Genomic DNA, 17,977 nt, shown 5'->3' on the forward strand with positions numbered 1-17,977 from the left:
AGGAACACGAATGTGAACGGAAACCACACTTCTTGTCAGAATGCACCGTACATGTATATGCTTGGTATGTTTGTAATCATGGTCACTCAGCCGTCATACCGCTCAGGAAGGAGACGCGTTCTGTCTCCTAGAGATGAACGTACTTTGGTGCGAAGAGTGCAAATCAATCCGAGAACAACAGCAAAGGACCTTGTGAAGATGCTGGAGGAAGCAGGTACAAAAGTATGTATATCCATAGTATAACGAGTCCTATATCGACATAACCTGAAAGGCCGCTCAGCAAGGAAGAAGCCACTGCTCCAAAACCGCCATAAAAAAGACAGACTACGGTTTGCATCTGCACATGGGGACAAAGATCATACTTTTTGGAGAAATGTCCTCTAGTCTGATGAAACAAAAATAGAACTGTTTGGCCATAATGACCATCGTTATGTTTGGAGGAAAAGGGGGACGCTTGCAAGCCGAAGAACACCATCCCAATCGTGAAGCACGGGGGTGACAGCATCATGTTGTGGGGGTGCTTTGCTGCAGGAGGGACTGGTGCACTTCACAAAAATAGATGGCATCATGAGGCAGGAAAATTATGTTGAAATATTGAAGCATCATATCAAGACATCAGTCAGGAAGTTAAAGCTTGGTCGCAAACGGGTTTTCCAAATGGACAATGACCCCAAGCATACTTCCAAAGTTGTGGCAAAATGGCTTAAGGACAACAAAGTCAAGGTATTGGAGTGGCCATCACAAAGCCCTGACCTCAGTCCTATAGAAAATTTGTGGGCAGAACTGAAAAAAATGTGTGCGAGAAAGGGGGCCTACAAACCTGACTCAGTTACACCAGCTCTGTCAGGAGGAATGGGCCAAAATTCACCCAACTTATTGTGGGAAGCTTGTGGAAGGCTACCCGAAACGTTTGACCCAAGTTAAACAATTTAAAGGCAATGCTAACAAATACTAATTGAGTGTATGTAAACTTCTGACCCACTGGGAATGTGATGAAAGAAATAAAAGCTGAAATAAATCATTCTCTCTACTATTATTCTGACATTTTACATTCTTAAAATAAACTGGTGATCCTAACTGACCTAAGACAGGGAATTTTTACTAGGATTAAATGTCAGGAATTGTGAAAAACTGAGTTTAAATGTATTTGGCTAAGGTGTACGTTAACTTCCGACTTCAACTGTACATATGAGATGAGTAAAGCAAGAATATGTAAACATAATTAAAGTGACTAGTGTTCCATTATGAAAGTGGCCAGTGGGCAGCAGCCTTTAAGGTGCAGGGTGACGTAACCGGGTAGAAGCAGCCTAATGATGGATATTTAACAGTCGGATGGCGTAATGATAGAAGCTATTTTTCAGTCTCTCGGTCCAAGCTTTGATGCATCTGTAAGGACCTCGCCTTCTGGATGATAGCGTGGTGTACAGGCAGTGGCTCGGGTGGTTGTTGCCCTTGATGATCTTTTTGGCCTTCCTGTAACATCGGGTGCTGTAGGTGTCCTGGAGGGCAGGTAGTTTACCCCCGGTGATGCGTTGGGCAGACTGCACCACCCTCTAGAGAGCCCTGTGGTTACGGGCGGTGCAGTTGCTGTACCAAGCGGTGATACAGCCCGACAGGATGCAAATAATTGCGCATCTGTAAAAATGTTTGTGGGGGGTTTCTTCAGGCTCCTTAGGTTGAAGAGGCGCTGTTGTGTCTTCTTCACCACACTGTCTGTGTGGGTGTACCATTTCAGATCGTCAGTGATGTGTACGCCGAGGAACTAGCAAATGTCCACGTACTCCACTGCGGTCCCATCGATGTGGATAGAGGCGTGCTCCCTCTGCTGTTTCCTGAAGTCCACAATCCATTCCTTTGTTTTGTCGACATTGAGTAAGAAGTTATTTTCCTGCCACACTCCCAGGGCCCTCACCTCCTCTCTGTAGGCTGTCTCGTCATTGTTGGTAATCAGGCCTACTACTGTTGTGTTGTCTGCAAACTTGATGATTGAGTTGGAGGCGTGCGTGGGCACGCAGTCATGGGTAAACAGGGAGTACAGAAGGGGGCTGAGCATGCACCCTTGTGGGGCCCCTGTGTTGAGGATCAGCGAAGTGGAGGTGTTGTTTCCTACCTTCATCACCTGGCGGCGACACGTCAGGAACTCCAGGCCCCAGCTGCACAGGGCGGGGTTCAGACCTAGGGCCCCGAGCTTAATAACGAGCTTGGAGGGTACTAAACTCAGCAAAAAAAGAAACGTCCCTCTTTCAAAGATAATTCGTAAAAATCCAATTAACTTCACAGATCGTCACTGTAAAGGGTTTAAACACTGTTTCCCATGCTTGTTCAATGAACCATAAACAATTAATGAACATGCACATGTGGAACGGTCATTAAGACACTAACAGCTTACAGAGGTTAGGCAATTAAGGTCACAGTTATGAAAACTTAGGACACTAAAGGCCTTTCTACTGACTCTGAAAAACACCAAAAGAAAGATGTCCAGGGTCCCTACTCATCTGCGTGAACATGCCTTAGGCATGCTGCAAGGAGGCATGAGGACTGCAGATGTGGCCAGGGCAATAAATTGCAATGTCCATACTGTGAGATGCTTAAGACAGCGCTACAGTGAGACGGGATGGACAGCTGATCGTCCTCGCAGTGGCAGACCACGTGTAACAACACTTGCACAGGATCGGTACATCTGAACATCACACCTGCGGGACAGGTACTGGATGGCAATAATTGCCCGAGTTACACCAGAAACGCACAATCCCTCCATCAGTGCTCAGACTGTCCGCAATAGGCTGAGAGAGGCTGGACTGAGGGCTTGTAGGCTTGTTGTAAGGCAGGTCCTCACCAGACATCACCGGCAACAATATCGCTTATGGGCACAAACCCACCGTCGCTGGACCAGACAGGACTGGCAAAAAGTGCTCTTCACTGACGAGTTGCGTTTTTGTCTCACCAGGGGTGATGGTCGGATTCACGTTTATCGTCAAAGGAATGAGCGTTACAACGAGGCCTGTACTCTGGAACGGGATCGATTTGGAGATGGAGGGTCCGTCATGGTCTGGGGCGGTGTGTCACAGCATCATCGGACTGAGCTTGTTATCAATGCAGGCAATCTCAACGCTTTGCGTTACAGGAAAGACATCCTCCTCCCTCATGTGGTACCCTTCCTGCAGGCTCATCCTGACATGCCCCTCCAGCATGATAATGCCACCAGCCATACTTCTTGTTCTGTGCGTGATTTCCTGCAAGACAGGAATGTCAGTGTTCTGCCATGGCCAGCGAAGAGCCCGGCTCTCAATCCCATTGAGCACGTCTGGGACCTGTTGGATCGGAGGGTGAGGGCTAGGGCCATTCCCCTCCAGAAATGTCTGGGAACTTGCAGGTGCCTTGGTGGAAGAGTGGGGTAACATCTCACAGCAAGAACTGGCAAATCTGGTGCAGTCCATGAGGAGGAGATGCACTGCAGTACTTAATGCAGCTGGTGGCCACACCAGATACTGACTGTTACTTTTGACTGTTACTTTGTTCAGGGACATATTATTCCATTCCTGTTAGTCACATGTCTATGGAACTTGTTCAGTTTATGTCTCAGTTGTTGAATCTTGTTATGTTCATACAAATATTTACACATGTTAAGTTTGCTGAAAATAAACGCAGTTGACAGCGAGAGGACATTTTTTTTCCTGAGTTTATGATGTTGAATGCTGAGCTATAATCAATGAACAGCATTCTTACATAGGTATTTCTCTTGTCCAGATGGGAGAGGGCAATGGGCAGTGTAATGGCGATTGCGTAGTCTGTGGATCTATTGGGGCAGTAAGCAAATTGAAGTGGGTCTGGGGTGTAAGGTAGATGTGATATGATCCTTGATCCTTAACTAGCCTCTCAAAGCACTTCATGATGAAAGAAGTGAGTACTACCGTGCGATAGTCATTTAGTTCCGTTACCTTTGCTTTCTTGGGTACAGGAACAATGGTGGACATCTTGAAGTCAATGGGGATAGCAGACTGGGATAGGGAAAGATTGAATATGTCCATAAACACTCCAGCCAGCTGGTCTGCGCACGATCTGACGTGGCTAGGGATGCCGCCTGGGCCGGCAGCCTGCGAGGGTTAACACGCTTAAATGTCTTACGTCGGCCACAGAGGAGAGCCCACAGTCCTTGGTAGTGGGCCGCATCGGTGGCACGGTGTTATCCTCAAAGCGGGCGAAGGTATTTAGCTTGTCCGGAAGCAAGACTTCTGTGTCTGCGATATGGCTGGTTTTCACTTTGTAGTCCGTAATTGTCTGTAGACTCTGCCACATACGTCTCATGTCTGAGCCGTTGAATTGCGACTCTACTTTATCTCTATACTGACGTGCCTGTTTAATTGCCTTACGTAGGGAATAACTACACTGTTTGTGTTCTGCTATATTCCCAGTCACCTTGCCATGGTAAATGCATTGGTACACGCTTTCAGTTTTGTGCAAATGCTGCCATCTATCCATAGTTTCTGGTTAGGGTAGGTTTTAATGGTCACAGTGGGTACAACATATCCTATACACTTCCTGAAAAACTCAGTCACCGTATCCGTCAATGTTATTCTTAGAGGCTACCCGGAACATATCTGTGCTTTGTTAAAAACCCTCAAATTCATTGTTGGAGATAAACAAGAGTAGAAAGGATGTCAAATTTGAGTCAGTGCTATTGTGAAATATAACGTGTCATCAGATTTCCAACTGCTGTGATCCATCATACAGTACAACACTTGAGACATTGTAGATCACATCCAAGCAACCTCATCCCGTCTGAGATCTGTGCTCTGAGATATCACACATTGATGGAGATTTGGAGAGGTCTATGCATGGTGAGTAAAAATCCAAAAAAGTAAGCACCCACTGGAAAATCAAAGATATAGTCCAAGAAAATACTGTTAATGATTCCACCAAAGATATTAAATATTAGTTTAAAACTCTTGTAACACTGACTGTTGCGGTAATGGCTCAACTATTCTGTTCTGTCAAATCACAAAGAAAGCACTTCTTTGAGACGTCCTTGTTTCCGCTTAGCTTATCGAGTGATTCTAGTAGTAAGAACACAGTAAAAACAATTAAGGAATTTCTCATGGTGCATTCAACAACTCTACCAACCTCTTTGTGTTAGTGTACTGTCTTCCTCTTGGCTGGTCAGGTAAGAGGATAACAGAATAATTAACATAATCACTGAGGAAGTAAATGCTATTTATTCTAGAATTAATCAGATATAACATGATTGAACTCCATCAATAAATGAAAAACAAAATAATAGAATTCTATAGCAATTGAAACTGGCCCAAATTCCCAATACATCCTACTTGTCTAAAATACAATTATATCTCTAAACCACATATCTACTAATAGGACTCTTGGGGGGGGGGGGGTCCATATAATTCTCTTTCATTGGTTTTGTTGATTAAAAACAACATTAATAAATAGCCTCAAATTAACCTCATTGTTACACTACTGGGATGGTTTAGGTCCCCATGTGGGTGCTTTACAAATGTATATACAGGTAAGATAACTATATACAAGCATGGGAGTTAACTCCTTGACCTCCCCAAAGCTTGGCTGGTATTGTAACATTGGAGTGTGCAGGGAGATGAATTAAAACCCACAAGTAGTTAAAGAAAACAGGTAGGCCTACCAAAAGGTACTATGCAATTAACCGTTTCAATTTAGTCAAGATTACATTATCTGGATGAATACATTTTTGATGAATGAAGCCTTAAGTGGGAAAAAAAAATAGTTGAGCAATTGCTGAATTACAATTGATCTGAAAGCCATTGGCCTATTATATGAGAGGAAGACATTAACAAAGCTATGAGATGGCTGACAGTAGTCCTAGGAGCTTGAGACACTTGTTTGGACCAGCAAGGGGAGTTGTTAGCTGTTCAATTCCACCTCTCTCACAACAGGTTGACTGGAGTTAGCCAGAGTTTCCAAGGCCTGAGTACAGGGACCATGAGAACCCTCATTAGGTCATGACATGAGTTCCCGCAGTTTGTGTATGATGGAGTATCAGGTCATGGATAGAGGTCAAAAGGCTCTCATGCTTCTTCAGACTCTCTCTCCATTCCCTCTTTCAATTCCCCCTCTCTTCCACTATACCATTGGAGCGAAATTTTCCCCATCTTTCAAAACAAAAAAACCCACTGACATTCTCTCTAGTAACCAGCTCAGCTAAAACACATTGAAACACAGTGGGAAAAAACATGACTAGTTTGGTTTTGTAGTAGGTTTGGGAACAGGGGAGCTGGTTGGGATGACGCCAGTGCTGAGCAGTATGATGATGAGGATTATGATGAGGACAATGACCACGATCACCACCCACAGCTTCATGTTCTTCCACCAGTAGGAGCGAGCCACCTTCTGGGACGTGTGCTTGAAGTCCTCAGCCTGAGGGAGAGATGGGATGCTGCTAGGAACACGCTCACAGAAGTTCTACCATTTGCAGTAATCAATGCTTTGTAAACTGCAGATATGTTGTCTACACATTTCAGAAGGTTTGTGGCCTGCAATTAGATTTTTTTTTAAATGCACACCTTGAACAAACCCACACCATGGTTCACTCTTTAGGTCCATTGAATACTTTAGCTATCAATAATTGGATGTACTATGAAGTTATAGTAGATGTTAAGTGAGGACAAATGAATGCAGTGAGGAGCACATGATGAGGAGAGAGACAATGTAGAACAGAGATGTGGAGCAGTGTTGCAGGACTGACTGACCCCAGCCTGCAGGTCCTCTGACTTGCCCATCAAGTCGTCCAGCCTCTCTCCCCGGGCAAGGATCCGGTCCACGTTCTGGGTCATGATGTCCTTCACTCCCTCCACCTGAGACTGCAGGGTCTTCACCTTGTCCTGCTCCACCACCTCTCCCTGCTCCTGAAGACAGACAGAGACAGACAGAGGCGAGAGCCATCCAGCACGTATTTTCATAAACTGAGAATATCTGTGTGAAATATAAACCATCAAGCCAATGGTAAAGGACTCAAGCACTCAAATGCTGCTAATGGGCTGACTGGGGTTATGGTGTAGATTATTCCTACAAAGCTTTATCAACAATCCATTAACAGTAGTAAGAAGAGAACCCTGTGGGGAAGTTTTACACCTGTATCACTTCTCAAATAACCTTTTACGGTCTAGTCAGAAGAATGTCCATATCTTATGTCATAGCTGCCTTTGAATGATCATGCAAGACCTGCACAAAAATAACAGATGCACACAAGAGCCAATGAAGATCCATGTCAGGAATATATATATATATATATATTTTTTTTAAACAGGCACATTTAATTGACAGTACATGTCTGAAGGTCCCTGTAAGCCAGGAAATGCTATTTTTCACATCCAGAGCCAGTTAGCTTGCTGACGAACTTCACTACACTTAAAAGTGCAAAAGACTTGATTAGACGTTGCTGACGTGTTAGGCTTTGTATGTGAGACAAAGAGAAAGGAGTGAGTGTGCATGTTGCAATTTTTGTTTCTCCCAAACCCCACGAGCAGGCTCACTGGCTCAAAAAACACAGGCGTCTCCAGGAAACGGTAAGATTTGCTGCGTCACAACCTGGCTCCCCCCACCCCTCTGTTCTCAGTCTCCTCCCTCGTTCCTTCACAACCTGCTTTCTCCTGGCACAGGGCTTTGCCTGTATGAGGCCCACTGAATGGCCGACTGCTATCAAATGACAAGTCCCACCAAGAGAGAAACATTACATACTGACAAAGGAAGTTCACTGATGTTAGAGAGATTAGTAGGCTACATACAGTATTACACAGTATCATATTCAAATACTTGAGAAGCAAGCCTTTTTGAAGCTTTGAAAGTCCTTCAACTGGTTAGAGATCCAAACTCACAACACACAGCATTACCTCGGCATGACGGCTGTAGTCTTTCCTTCTTGACAGAGATACATCAAACAGATGACCACTTTGCTGACATAAATGAGGAAATCATTTAGATGAATTATGGATCTTAGGTCAGTAAATAAGTGCCAGTCTGTTTGTGATATGCCAACTCCTTGGCATGCCAAAACATGTTGAACAGGGGTTAAGCACTTGATTTGTGTTCCACTGTGCTCTAAAATGTACATGTAAATACCAAGTCATTTCCCTCACATTTTGGTCAGCTACAATGTGCAAATGACAATGTATCAGGTCTTTATTTTTATTTGGTTCTAAAGTGCGTCTCATGGATATTGTGGACTGACTCATGGATCAGACATTTATGTTTAAGTAATCTCTGAACCTCAACCCAGAACCAAACTCTTGGGTACACGCTGGACTGTGTCTTGCTAATAGATTTGGGAGAAACTAATGCTGAAGAGCCTGTCAAGTGGTCTGTCTACAATCTACCCTCCAAGACCATACAACCCAGGCAACTGACACCAGGCAAGCAATATTAGGCCTACCAACCTGCCCACTTCCTTGTGAACGAACGGTCTAAACTCAGCTCTAGCACAGAAGTAGAAAATAGCCTAGGTTCCATCCTGTGCTTATATGTTTTTTATTTTGGAAAGTATGATGAGTCAACAGGCTGATGAATTACCAAACAAATAAACCATTTACTGTAATAACTGTTTCATGTTAACAGAGATGAAGGGAACGAACAATCCAGCTACAGGCAAGAAAGGCCAAATGTATGTTTGTGTTAGTTTAGCTGAAGTCCCCCTTGTAATGGCAATTCAAAACTTGACATCTACTCCTGGGGGGAAAGTACAGTACAGTAATCCACACTAAATTCATACGGGTTTCTCCAAGTATTCTCCCATAGAGACCATAAAAAGTAAGGTGTAGTATTTGAGTTTGGTATATTTGACTATCCGCCTATATTTTCCTTAAAACATACACAGCTGACGATTCAAGCGAAAGTCGTTGAAGTGTTACATAATGACTCTTTATATGCTATGACAGGGGTATACTTTTATGAATTGTTGTTGTATTTATGGAATAGGCTACAATTTGTGGTGATTATCAAAACAAATACCCAAAGTAACAATTGGTGCACAGGCGCCATGTCAAATACACAAACGTTACAATTGAATTAATTCAAACGCAATCTTCCGCAAAAGCGATACTGCCAGCGACTTCTTGATCAGATAGAATGTGCGCAATGAATGAAGGCAAAGCATAATATTTTCACAACTTTACACACTGTTGACTCGCAATCAACCTGTAACATTTATTCTCAATTGAGAAAGCCAGGCTATTAATGTGTGGATTCGAATGAGACTGGTTCAACAACACATCAGAATAGAACCGAACGTTCCATGATCAGCACCTACCAAATTATTATCCATTTTGTCTTTAGTCTTCGTTTATCGTCACCGGAGTTTATTTTTTAATCCCGATGCATCCAATTTGTATAATTTTTTTCATGGATTATGCGAGTTTGATGTTCCTGCTGAACAGCCTTCGTTGCCTCCTGTTGCTCATGAACTTTTTTTCTTCCTTAAAGTGAAGAGGTCCTTCGACTTGACCCACCTTTTCTTTCAGCTTCCACTTTGCATCCTCACGAGGGCGTTAGAGTACGCCGTTCTCTGGTGCACCTGCAGCAGGTAAGAAAATGGACCCAACTCAGAATGTCGTTGTGCTTGTTAGCCCACAAACTTTCACATCAGGATTCTTGATCATCGTTGGTATGTGCTGGGCGCTACAGCAAGGAACGGTTTCATTTCTACCTGTAACTTCTGTGCGCAAGAACTGTATAAATTACAGCAGGTAGATTGACGTCAGCCCCCTATCTGCTGTCTGGCCCGATGCCGCGTTCATAACGACTGGGAACTTGGACATCTCCGACTTCAGTACGTTCAAAACAACTGGGAACGCAGGAAAAAAAAACGAGGTCAAATCATGACGTCGGCGATCTTCAGGTCGGAGCTCTAGAATGATGCCCTACATTTTCCAACTTGGAATTCCGAGTTAGATGACCACTACTTTTCCCAGTCGGAACTCGTTTTCCCCGAGTTCACTGTTGTCATGAATGCCCTGAGTCAGGGATTTCCTAGTTGTTTTGAACACAGAATAATGTCCCAGTGATAAAGATGGATCTTGTCTAAAAGGATTGATCTCACATGCTGACAGATACTACATATCTGATGCAGGTTCAGTCTCAGACATGCTTTTAGGTCGACAGTCTTGTGTGGTTGCTAGTAGGTAGTTTGCTGTAAGCTTTTGATGCCAAAAATCTCATTCAGTAGGGCTACATTATATGTAATACAGTGTTAATGGTGGGAGTGGACCTATGGAAAACAATGATCTGCTTTACATTCCAAATGTAGTGTGTCATTCAAGATAGGGAAGGGGGTGGGTGAGAGATTGAGGCAGTGTAACAACATACAACACATTGTCAGACAAGTCAGGCTGTATCAACATGCAAACCTCCCTCTACAGCCACCAGATCAATAAGTGAGTGACTCCACCCATCCCAGCAGCTCCTGTTCTACCAGTCATGCTGACGCAGTATCACCCAGCCCGCACACTGTTAACCCTGACCAACTGGTTTTTAGCCTGTGTCTGTGTCCCAAATGGCACCCATTCCTTTAGAGCTCTGGTAAAAAGGAGTGCAGTTTGGGACAGACTGCAGGGAGTACACTACAATCCAATGACGCCAGTTGAATGTTTAACAAGGTAAAGCATAAATAACCATTACCTAAAAATAGCTACCTTGTACCCGATTCCTGTGTAATGTAGAAAAACAAACTTTTATTTTTGGTATGTACACATTACACAGTCCTGAGGAAGGCAGGAGCGAAGCATTTATATTATTTACCAGTGGAGGCTCCTGAGGGGAGGACGACTCATAATAAATGGCCGAAATGAAATGGTATCAAACACATGGTTTTCATGTGTTTGATACCATTCCAGACATTATGAGCCACTCTCCCCTCAGCAGCCTCCACTGTTATTTACACACAATAGATGTAGAACAAAAAAAGGACAGGTTCAACTGAATGTACAGGTAAATATGTTTAAAACACTATTCAGGTAATAAACAGATGAGTCATTTTTAAAAAGGGACACTTACTATACATTTCCTAGAAATAACATATATCACCTAAATGTGATGGCGCCTTTGACACGAATGGCCGGGAATTCATCATACATAGAAAAAGTGAGAATAAGCAGATTGAGGAGAAAAAGGAAACCAGTCTCTGTTTTAAGTCCCATTGTTTAGCCCTTTTCATTGACCTTGCTTGATGACGATATCTGACATGTCGTCCACCTTCACGAGCTCCAAATTCTTTTTAAAGAAAACAGACAATGAATGACAAAAAAATTGAGTGGCGTGGTTAACTCTTCATTCACACTCAACTACCAAGTGGAAACAGTCTTGATACTGACGACTATCTGAAAGATTCATATCAAGTTTATATTTAACACAGGCAAAATAAATTGTGCAGATTAAAGGGTTTGTGAACCCTTCCACACACCCGCTCAATTGATAAAAGCTCTAAATGTATTGAGTTAATAATGTAGATATGTACTACCACTACTACATGACAACATAATAGCCATGTCTAGAACCAACTTATTTTACTAATGACATGGTGCAATAGGTCAGAGAAGTAGCTACTCACTTTCTCATTGGCCAAGTGCAGCAGGACGACGAACGCCAGGGGCACAGACAGGTTCTGAGCCATGGTGGGGGGTAGGCTGAAGTGACAGGCGAGGGAGAACAAGACATGGCTTTTATTACATTATTTATTAGCACATATGTCCCATCCACATCCCTTTTAGCAAATGAATGTTTGGACCATCACCATCCAAAGTCCCTCAGTTGGCAGTAATGTCTAAATAAATGACACGTCTATCTCACTACTAGTTTAATGAAAAGAAGAAGAAGAAGCAAAACAACTACAATTCTCTTCAAATGGCAGCTGAGAAAACTATATAGCCATTTAAGAATGGGCCCAGTGGTGATACTAAGGCTTGGTACCTTTGAAGCAGGGTCTTTGTGGTCTGACTGAAGACTTTCTCCCCAGACACCTCTAAAGTCTCAGCATTCTCCACCTCCTGCTGAGAACAAAACATAACACTGTCAACCACAAGGAAGCAGTCCTGGGTTCAAATACTATTTGAAATAATTTCAAATTTAATTTGTGGTAAATTAAGCTTGGCTGTTGGAATGGAACCAATCAAAGTGCAAACCGTGCAGACCTGGGACTTCTGGCAGACTTAAGCAAACGGCCAAAATATTTGAAAGCTTTTGAATAGTATTTGAACCCAGGGAAGATTCTCAATGGCGAAAGGTGCATAAAGATGGAGGAATTCAGATGAAGTTATTGCTTTAGCAATACCCACAGTTTTTAAACTACGGCACGCGACGTTTCAATGTGCCAATAAATCTGCACAATCTACTTTCTCGCTTTTTAAAATGGTCTTGGTTCTAGAATCGGGATCAAGTTTACTATACTAATGCAGATACAAAACAAGAGTAAATGGGGAGCACTGTATAACACAGTGAACTTTGCAAATTAGGTATTTGTAGTAAGTACATGGGGGTCGCCATCTTTATGCATGTCAGCTATTGGGCAAGTCTGTCCACTCCTCCATGACCCGGAAACTCCATGGTCCAAGGAGTGTCAAATTGTTAGTAGGCGAACAGAGGAGTGCTCACCTCCTTGATTATTTAGTTCAGCAGAGGATGCACAAGAGTATCCTTTCAGCTTCTAGCATGGAAGTGTTTTAAAATCTGCCAAACCCCCATTGAATCAGCCGTTTTCTCAAAGGAGAAAAGCATGCACACATTTAAAAACGATATGCTACTTATCCTTTTATCTATAAAATGTCTTTCACATCTAGCCACATTTGTTTTTATCAGAACACATTTATTTTGGCATTCCACCCCTGTATATGCAATTTACCCGATGAAGAGCGATTGGAGCAGGAGAGTGACTTCATACAAGCACATTTGTTTCCTCTCCCTGACTACCTTTGACCTTTTCAAAAGCAGGTGAGGAGAGGACAGAGGAGACGAGCAAAACCTATTGATATTCTACCCAGGTCAGCAAGGAAGAGGCATGGAGGGGGAAAAAAAACAACTTATTAGCCAACCATAGAAGCCTGTCAATGAGACCTCGGAAGTGGAAAGAGAGGCATGAAAACACTTTAAAATTGACCTTGGCTGTTTTTTCCAGACTGTCAGTCAGAAGATTCCACATGGTGTTCTTGAGCCTCTTCATGTCCATCTTCTTGGCTGTTTTGGCGTAGTTTATCTCAATCTTGTTCACCTGAAATGAAAAGCAAAGCCGGGCTTTAACAACATTTCAAACATGATGCTGCCATTTCAGAGCATTTATACCCTGAAGGCGGCACTGGGTCCCAAAACATTGGTGTTTACCCATTCAATTATTTAGTCTTTATTCATTTCTACACAAATTTCAGAGCATGACACTTGCTGAACACTGGCTCCCCATAACCATTCCCCTTCCCACCCGGTGTGGTTCTGGCACCAGGTTGTCCTCCCCATAGGTGGACACGTCGTCATGGTCTTGTGAGGAGGTGAGGTTACTGTCTGCGGAAGGCTGGGTGGCATCTGCACCTCCACTGAAACCTTCACCATCATCACTGTCCCCACCCTATAGAGAGAGTCAGATTGATATGTAGAGAGGGCGAGAAAGAGTAGCCAAATAATTACAAAACCAGCTACTAACAAAATAGGGCTGAAGTTATAGAATTAGTGGGGGTAATGATACAGTGGCAAGTTCCATATCTCTGTAGTGGTCTTATTGACACATAATGGAAGCTGTATAAGACTGACATGGGAGTTACAATACAGACCTGCAGGCCAGGGCAGAAGTTGGCTGTGTCGTTGGCGTTGTTGTAGTCGTCGTCTCCGATGCTTTCCAGCTCTCCAGACAACCTCTTCTGTCCCTCTTTACACAACTGACATGGAGCACACACACACACACACACACACACACACACACACACACACACACGTTTACTGACATGGAGCACACACACACACACACACTTACTGACATGGAGCACACACACACACACACACTGACATGGAGCACACACACACACACACACACTGACATGGAGCACACACACACACACTGACATGGAGCACACACACACACACACACACACACACACACACACACTGACATGGAGCACACACACACACACACACTGACATGGAGCACACACACACACACACTGACATGGAGCACACACACACACACTGACATGGAGCACACACACACACACTGACATGGAGCACACACACACACACACACACACTGACATGGAGCACACACACACACACACTGACATGGAGCACACACACACACACACTGACATGGAGCACACACACACACACACTGACATGGAGCACACACACACACTGACATGGAGCACACACACACACACACTGACATGGAGCACACACACACACACACACTGACATGGAGCACACACACACACACACTGACATGGAGCACACACACACACACACTGACATGGAGCACACACACACACACTGACATGGAGCACACACACACACACACACACACTGACATGGAGCACACACACACTGACGTGGAGCACACACACACTGACGTGGAGCACACACACACTGACGTGGAGCACACACACACACACACACACTGACGTGGCGCACACACACACACACACACACTGACGTGGAGCACACACACACGCTGACGTGGAGCACACACACACGCTGACGTGGAGCACACACACACGCTGACGTGGAGCACACACACACACGTTTACTGAAATGGAGCACACACACACACACACGTTTACTGACATGGAGCACGCACACACACACGTTTACTGACATGGAGCACGCACACACACACACACACACACACACACACACACGTTTACTGACATGAGCACACACACGTTTACTGACATGGAGACACACACACACACACACACACACACACACACACACACACACACACACACACGGAGCACACACACACACTGACGTGGCGCACACACACACACACACGTTTACTGAAATGGAGCACACACACACGTTTACTGACATGGAGCACACACACACACAGACATGGAGCACACACACACACAGACATGGAGCACACACACACACAGACATGGAGCACACACACACACACACTGACATGGAGCCACACACACACAGACATGGAGCACACACACACACACACACTGACATGGAGCACACACACACACACACTGACATGGAGCACACACACACACACTGACATGGAGCACACACACACACACACACACACTGACATGGAGCACACACACACACACTGACATGGAGCACACACACACTGACGTGGAGCCCACACACACACACGCTGACGTGGAGCACACACACACGCTGACGTGGAGCACACACACACACGACTGACATGGAGCACACACACACACGTTTACTGAAATGGAGCACGCACACACACACGTTTACTGACATGGAGCACGCACACACACACACACGTTTACTGACATGAGCACACACACGTTTACTGACATGGAGCACACACACACACACTGACATGGAGCACACACACACACACTGACATGGAGCACACACACACACACTGACATGGAGCACACACACACACTGACATGGAGCACACACACACACAGACATGGAGCACACACACACACACACACACACACACACACACACACGGAGCACACACACACACACACACACACACACACACACACACACACACACACACACGGAGCACACACACACACACGTTTACTGAAATGGAGCACACACACGTTTACTGAAATGGAGCACACACACACGTTTACTGAAATGGAGCACACACACACGACACACACACACACACGTTTACTGAAATGGAGCACGCACACACACACGTTTACTGAAATGGAGCACGCACACACACACACGTTTACTGACATGGAGCACGCACACACACGTTTACTGACATGGAACGCACACACACGTTTACTGACATGGAGCACACACACACACAGACATGGAGCACACACACACACACATGGAGCACACACACACACACACACACACACACACACACACACACACACACTGACGTGGAGCACACACACACACGTTTACTGAAATGGAGCACACACACACGTTTACTGAAATGGAGCACACACACACACACACACGTTTACTGAAATGGAGCACACACACACACACACACACACACACGTTTACTGAAATGGAGCACACACACACACACACACACGTTTACTGAAATGGAGCACACACACACACACACACACACACACACACACGTTTACTGACATGGAGCACGCACACACACGTTTACTGACATGGAGCACACACACGTTTACTGACATGAGCACACACACGTTTACTGACATGGAGCACACACACGTTTACTGACATGGAGCACACACACACTTACTGACATGGAGCACACACACACTTACTGACATGGAGCACACACACACTTACTGACATGGAGCACACACACTTACTGACATGGACACACACACTTACTGACATGGAGCACACACACACACACACACTTACTGACATGGAGCCACACACACACACTTACTGACATGGAGCACACACACACACAGACATGGAGCACACACACACACACACACACACACACTTACTGACATGGAGCACACACACACTGACATGGAGCACACACACACACACTGACATGGAGCACACACACACACACACTGACATGGAGCACACACACACACACTGACATGGAGCACACACACACACTGACATGGAGCACACACACACACTGACATGGAGCACACACACACACGCACACACTGACATGGAGCACACACACGCACACACTGACATGGAGCACACACACGCACACACTGACAAGGAGCACACACACGCACACACTGACATGGAGCACACAACGCACACACTGACAAGGAGCACACACCACACACTGACATGGAGCACACACACACTGACATGGAGCACACACACACTGACATGGAGCACACACACACTGACATGGAGCACACACACACTGACATGGAGCACACACACACACACACACTGACATGGAGCACACACACACACACACACACTGACATGGAGCACACACACACACACACAGCACACACACACACACAGTGACATGGAGCACAACACACACACACACACACACACAGTGACATGGAGCACACACACACACAGTGACATGGAGCACACACACACACACACTGACATGGAGCACACACACTGACATGGAGCACACACACACTGACATGGAGCGCACACACACTGACATGGAGCGCACACACACACTGACATGGAGCGCACACACACACACACACACACACACACACACTGACATGGAGCGCACACACACACACACTGACATGGAGCGCACACACACACACACTGACATGGAGCGCACACACACACACACTGACATGGAGCGCACACACACACACACACACAGTGACATGGAGCGCACACACACACACACACACACAGTGACATGGAGACACACACACACACACAGTGACATGGAGCACACACACACTGACATGGAGCACACACACACACAGCACACACACACACACGGAGCACACACACACACTGACATGGAGCGCACACACACACACTGACATGGAGACACACACACACACACACACATGACATGGAGCCACACACACACACAGACATGGAGCACACAAAGACACACACACACACACACTGACATGGAGCACACACACACACACATGGAGCCACACACACACACACACACATGGAGCACACACACACACACACTGACATGGAGCGCACACACACACTGACATGGAGCGCACACACACACTGACATGGAGCGCACACACACAGACATGGAGCACACACACACACACTGACATGGAGCACACACACACACATGGAGCACACACACACACACACGGAGCACACACTGACATGGAGCACACACACGGAGCACACACAC

General features: G+C 45.2%; 2 protein-coding genes across 4 annotated transcripts in view; both read right to left on the reverse strand.

Annotated features, from left to right (window-relative positions):
- Nucleotides 1–5,198: 5,198 nt before the first annotated feature.
- LOC106580511 (vesicle-associated membrane protein 8) lies at nt 5,199–9,576 on the reverse strand. Its single transcript, XM_014161668.2, has 3 exons — nt 9,290–9,576; nt 6,738–6,893; nt 5,199–6,405 (listed from the first exon to the last, which is right to left on the reverse strand). The coding sequence occupies exons 1-3, from the start codon at nt 9,302–9,304 to the stop codon at nt 6,226–6,228; spliced, it is 351 nt and encodes a 116-aa protein (XP_014017143.1). The 5' UTR covers nt 9,305–9,576; the 3' UTR covers nt 5,199–6,225.
- Nucleotides 9,577–10,706: 1,130 nt separating this feature from the next.
- Nucleotides 10,707–17,977, reverse strand: part of LOC106580510 (condensin complex subunit 2) — a 33,598-nt gene continuing 26,327 nt past the window's right edge. For 2 of the 3 annotated variants that reach the window (XM_045703271.1, XM_045703270.1), the window contains 6 exons: nt 13,788–13,892; nt 13,442–13,585; nt 13,127–13,237; nt 11,944–12,023; nt 11,585–11,660; nt 10,707–11,247 (listed from right to left, as the gene is read on the reverse strand). In XM_045703271.1, coding sequence (XP_045559227.1) covers nt 11,188–11,247; nt 11,585–11,660; nt 11,944–12,023; nt 13,127–13,237; nt 13,442–13,585; nt 13,788–13,892 — 576 coding nt within the window. In that variant the 3' untranslated portion in view covers nt 10,707–11,187. The remainder of the gene's footprint in view (nt 11,248–11,584; nt 11,661–11,943; nt 12,024–13,126; nt 13,238–13,441; nt 13,586–13,787; nt 13,893–17,977) is intronic. The other variant, XM_014161663.2, reaches the window with a different exon arrangement.

Source organism: Salmo salar, chromosome ssa20 (assembly GCF_905237065.1).
Source record: "Salmo salar chromosome ssa20, Ssal_v3.1, whole genome shotgun sequence".
NCBI classification, from domain to species: Eukaryota; Metazoa; Chordata; class Actinopteri; order Salmoniformes; family Salmonidae; genus Salmo; species Salmo salar.

Excerpts from the sequence above, each read along its gene's own strand:
- LOC106580511 (XM_014161668.2), bottom strand. Across the intron at positions 6,406-6,737 it reads CAGAGGACCTGCAGGCTGGG|GCTGAGGACTTCAAGCACAC; the intron begins GTCAGTCAGTCC and ends TCTCTCCCTCAG.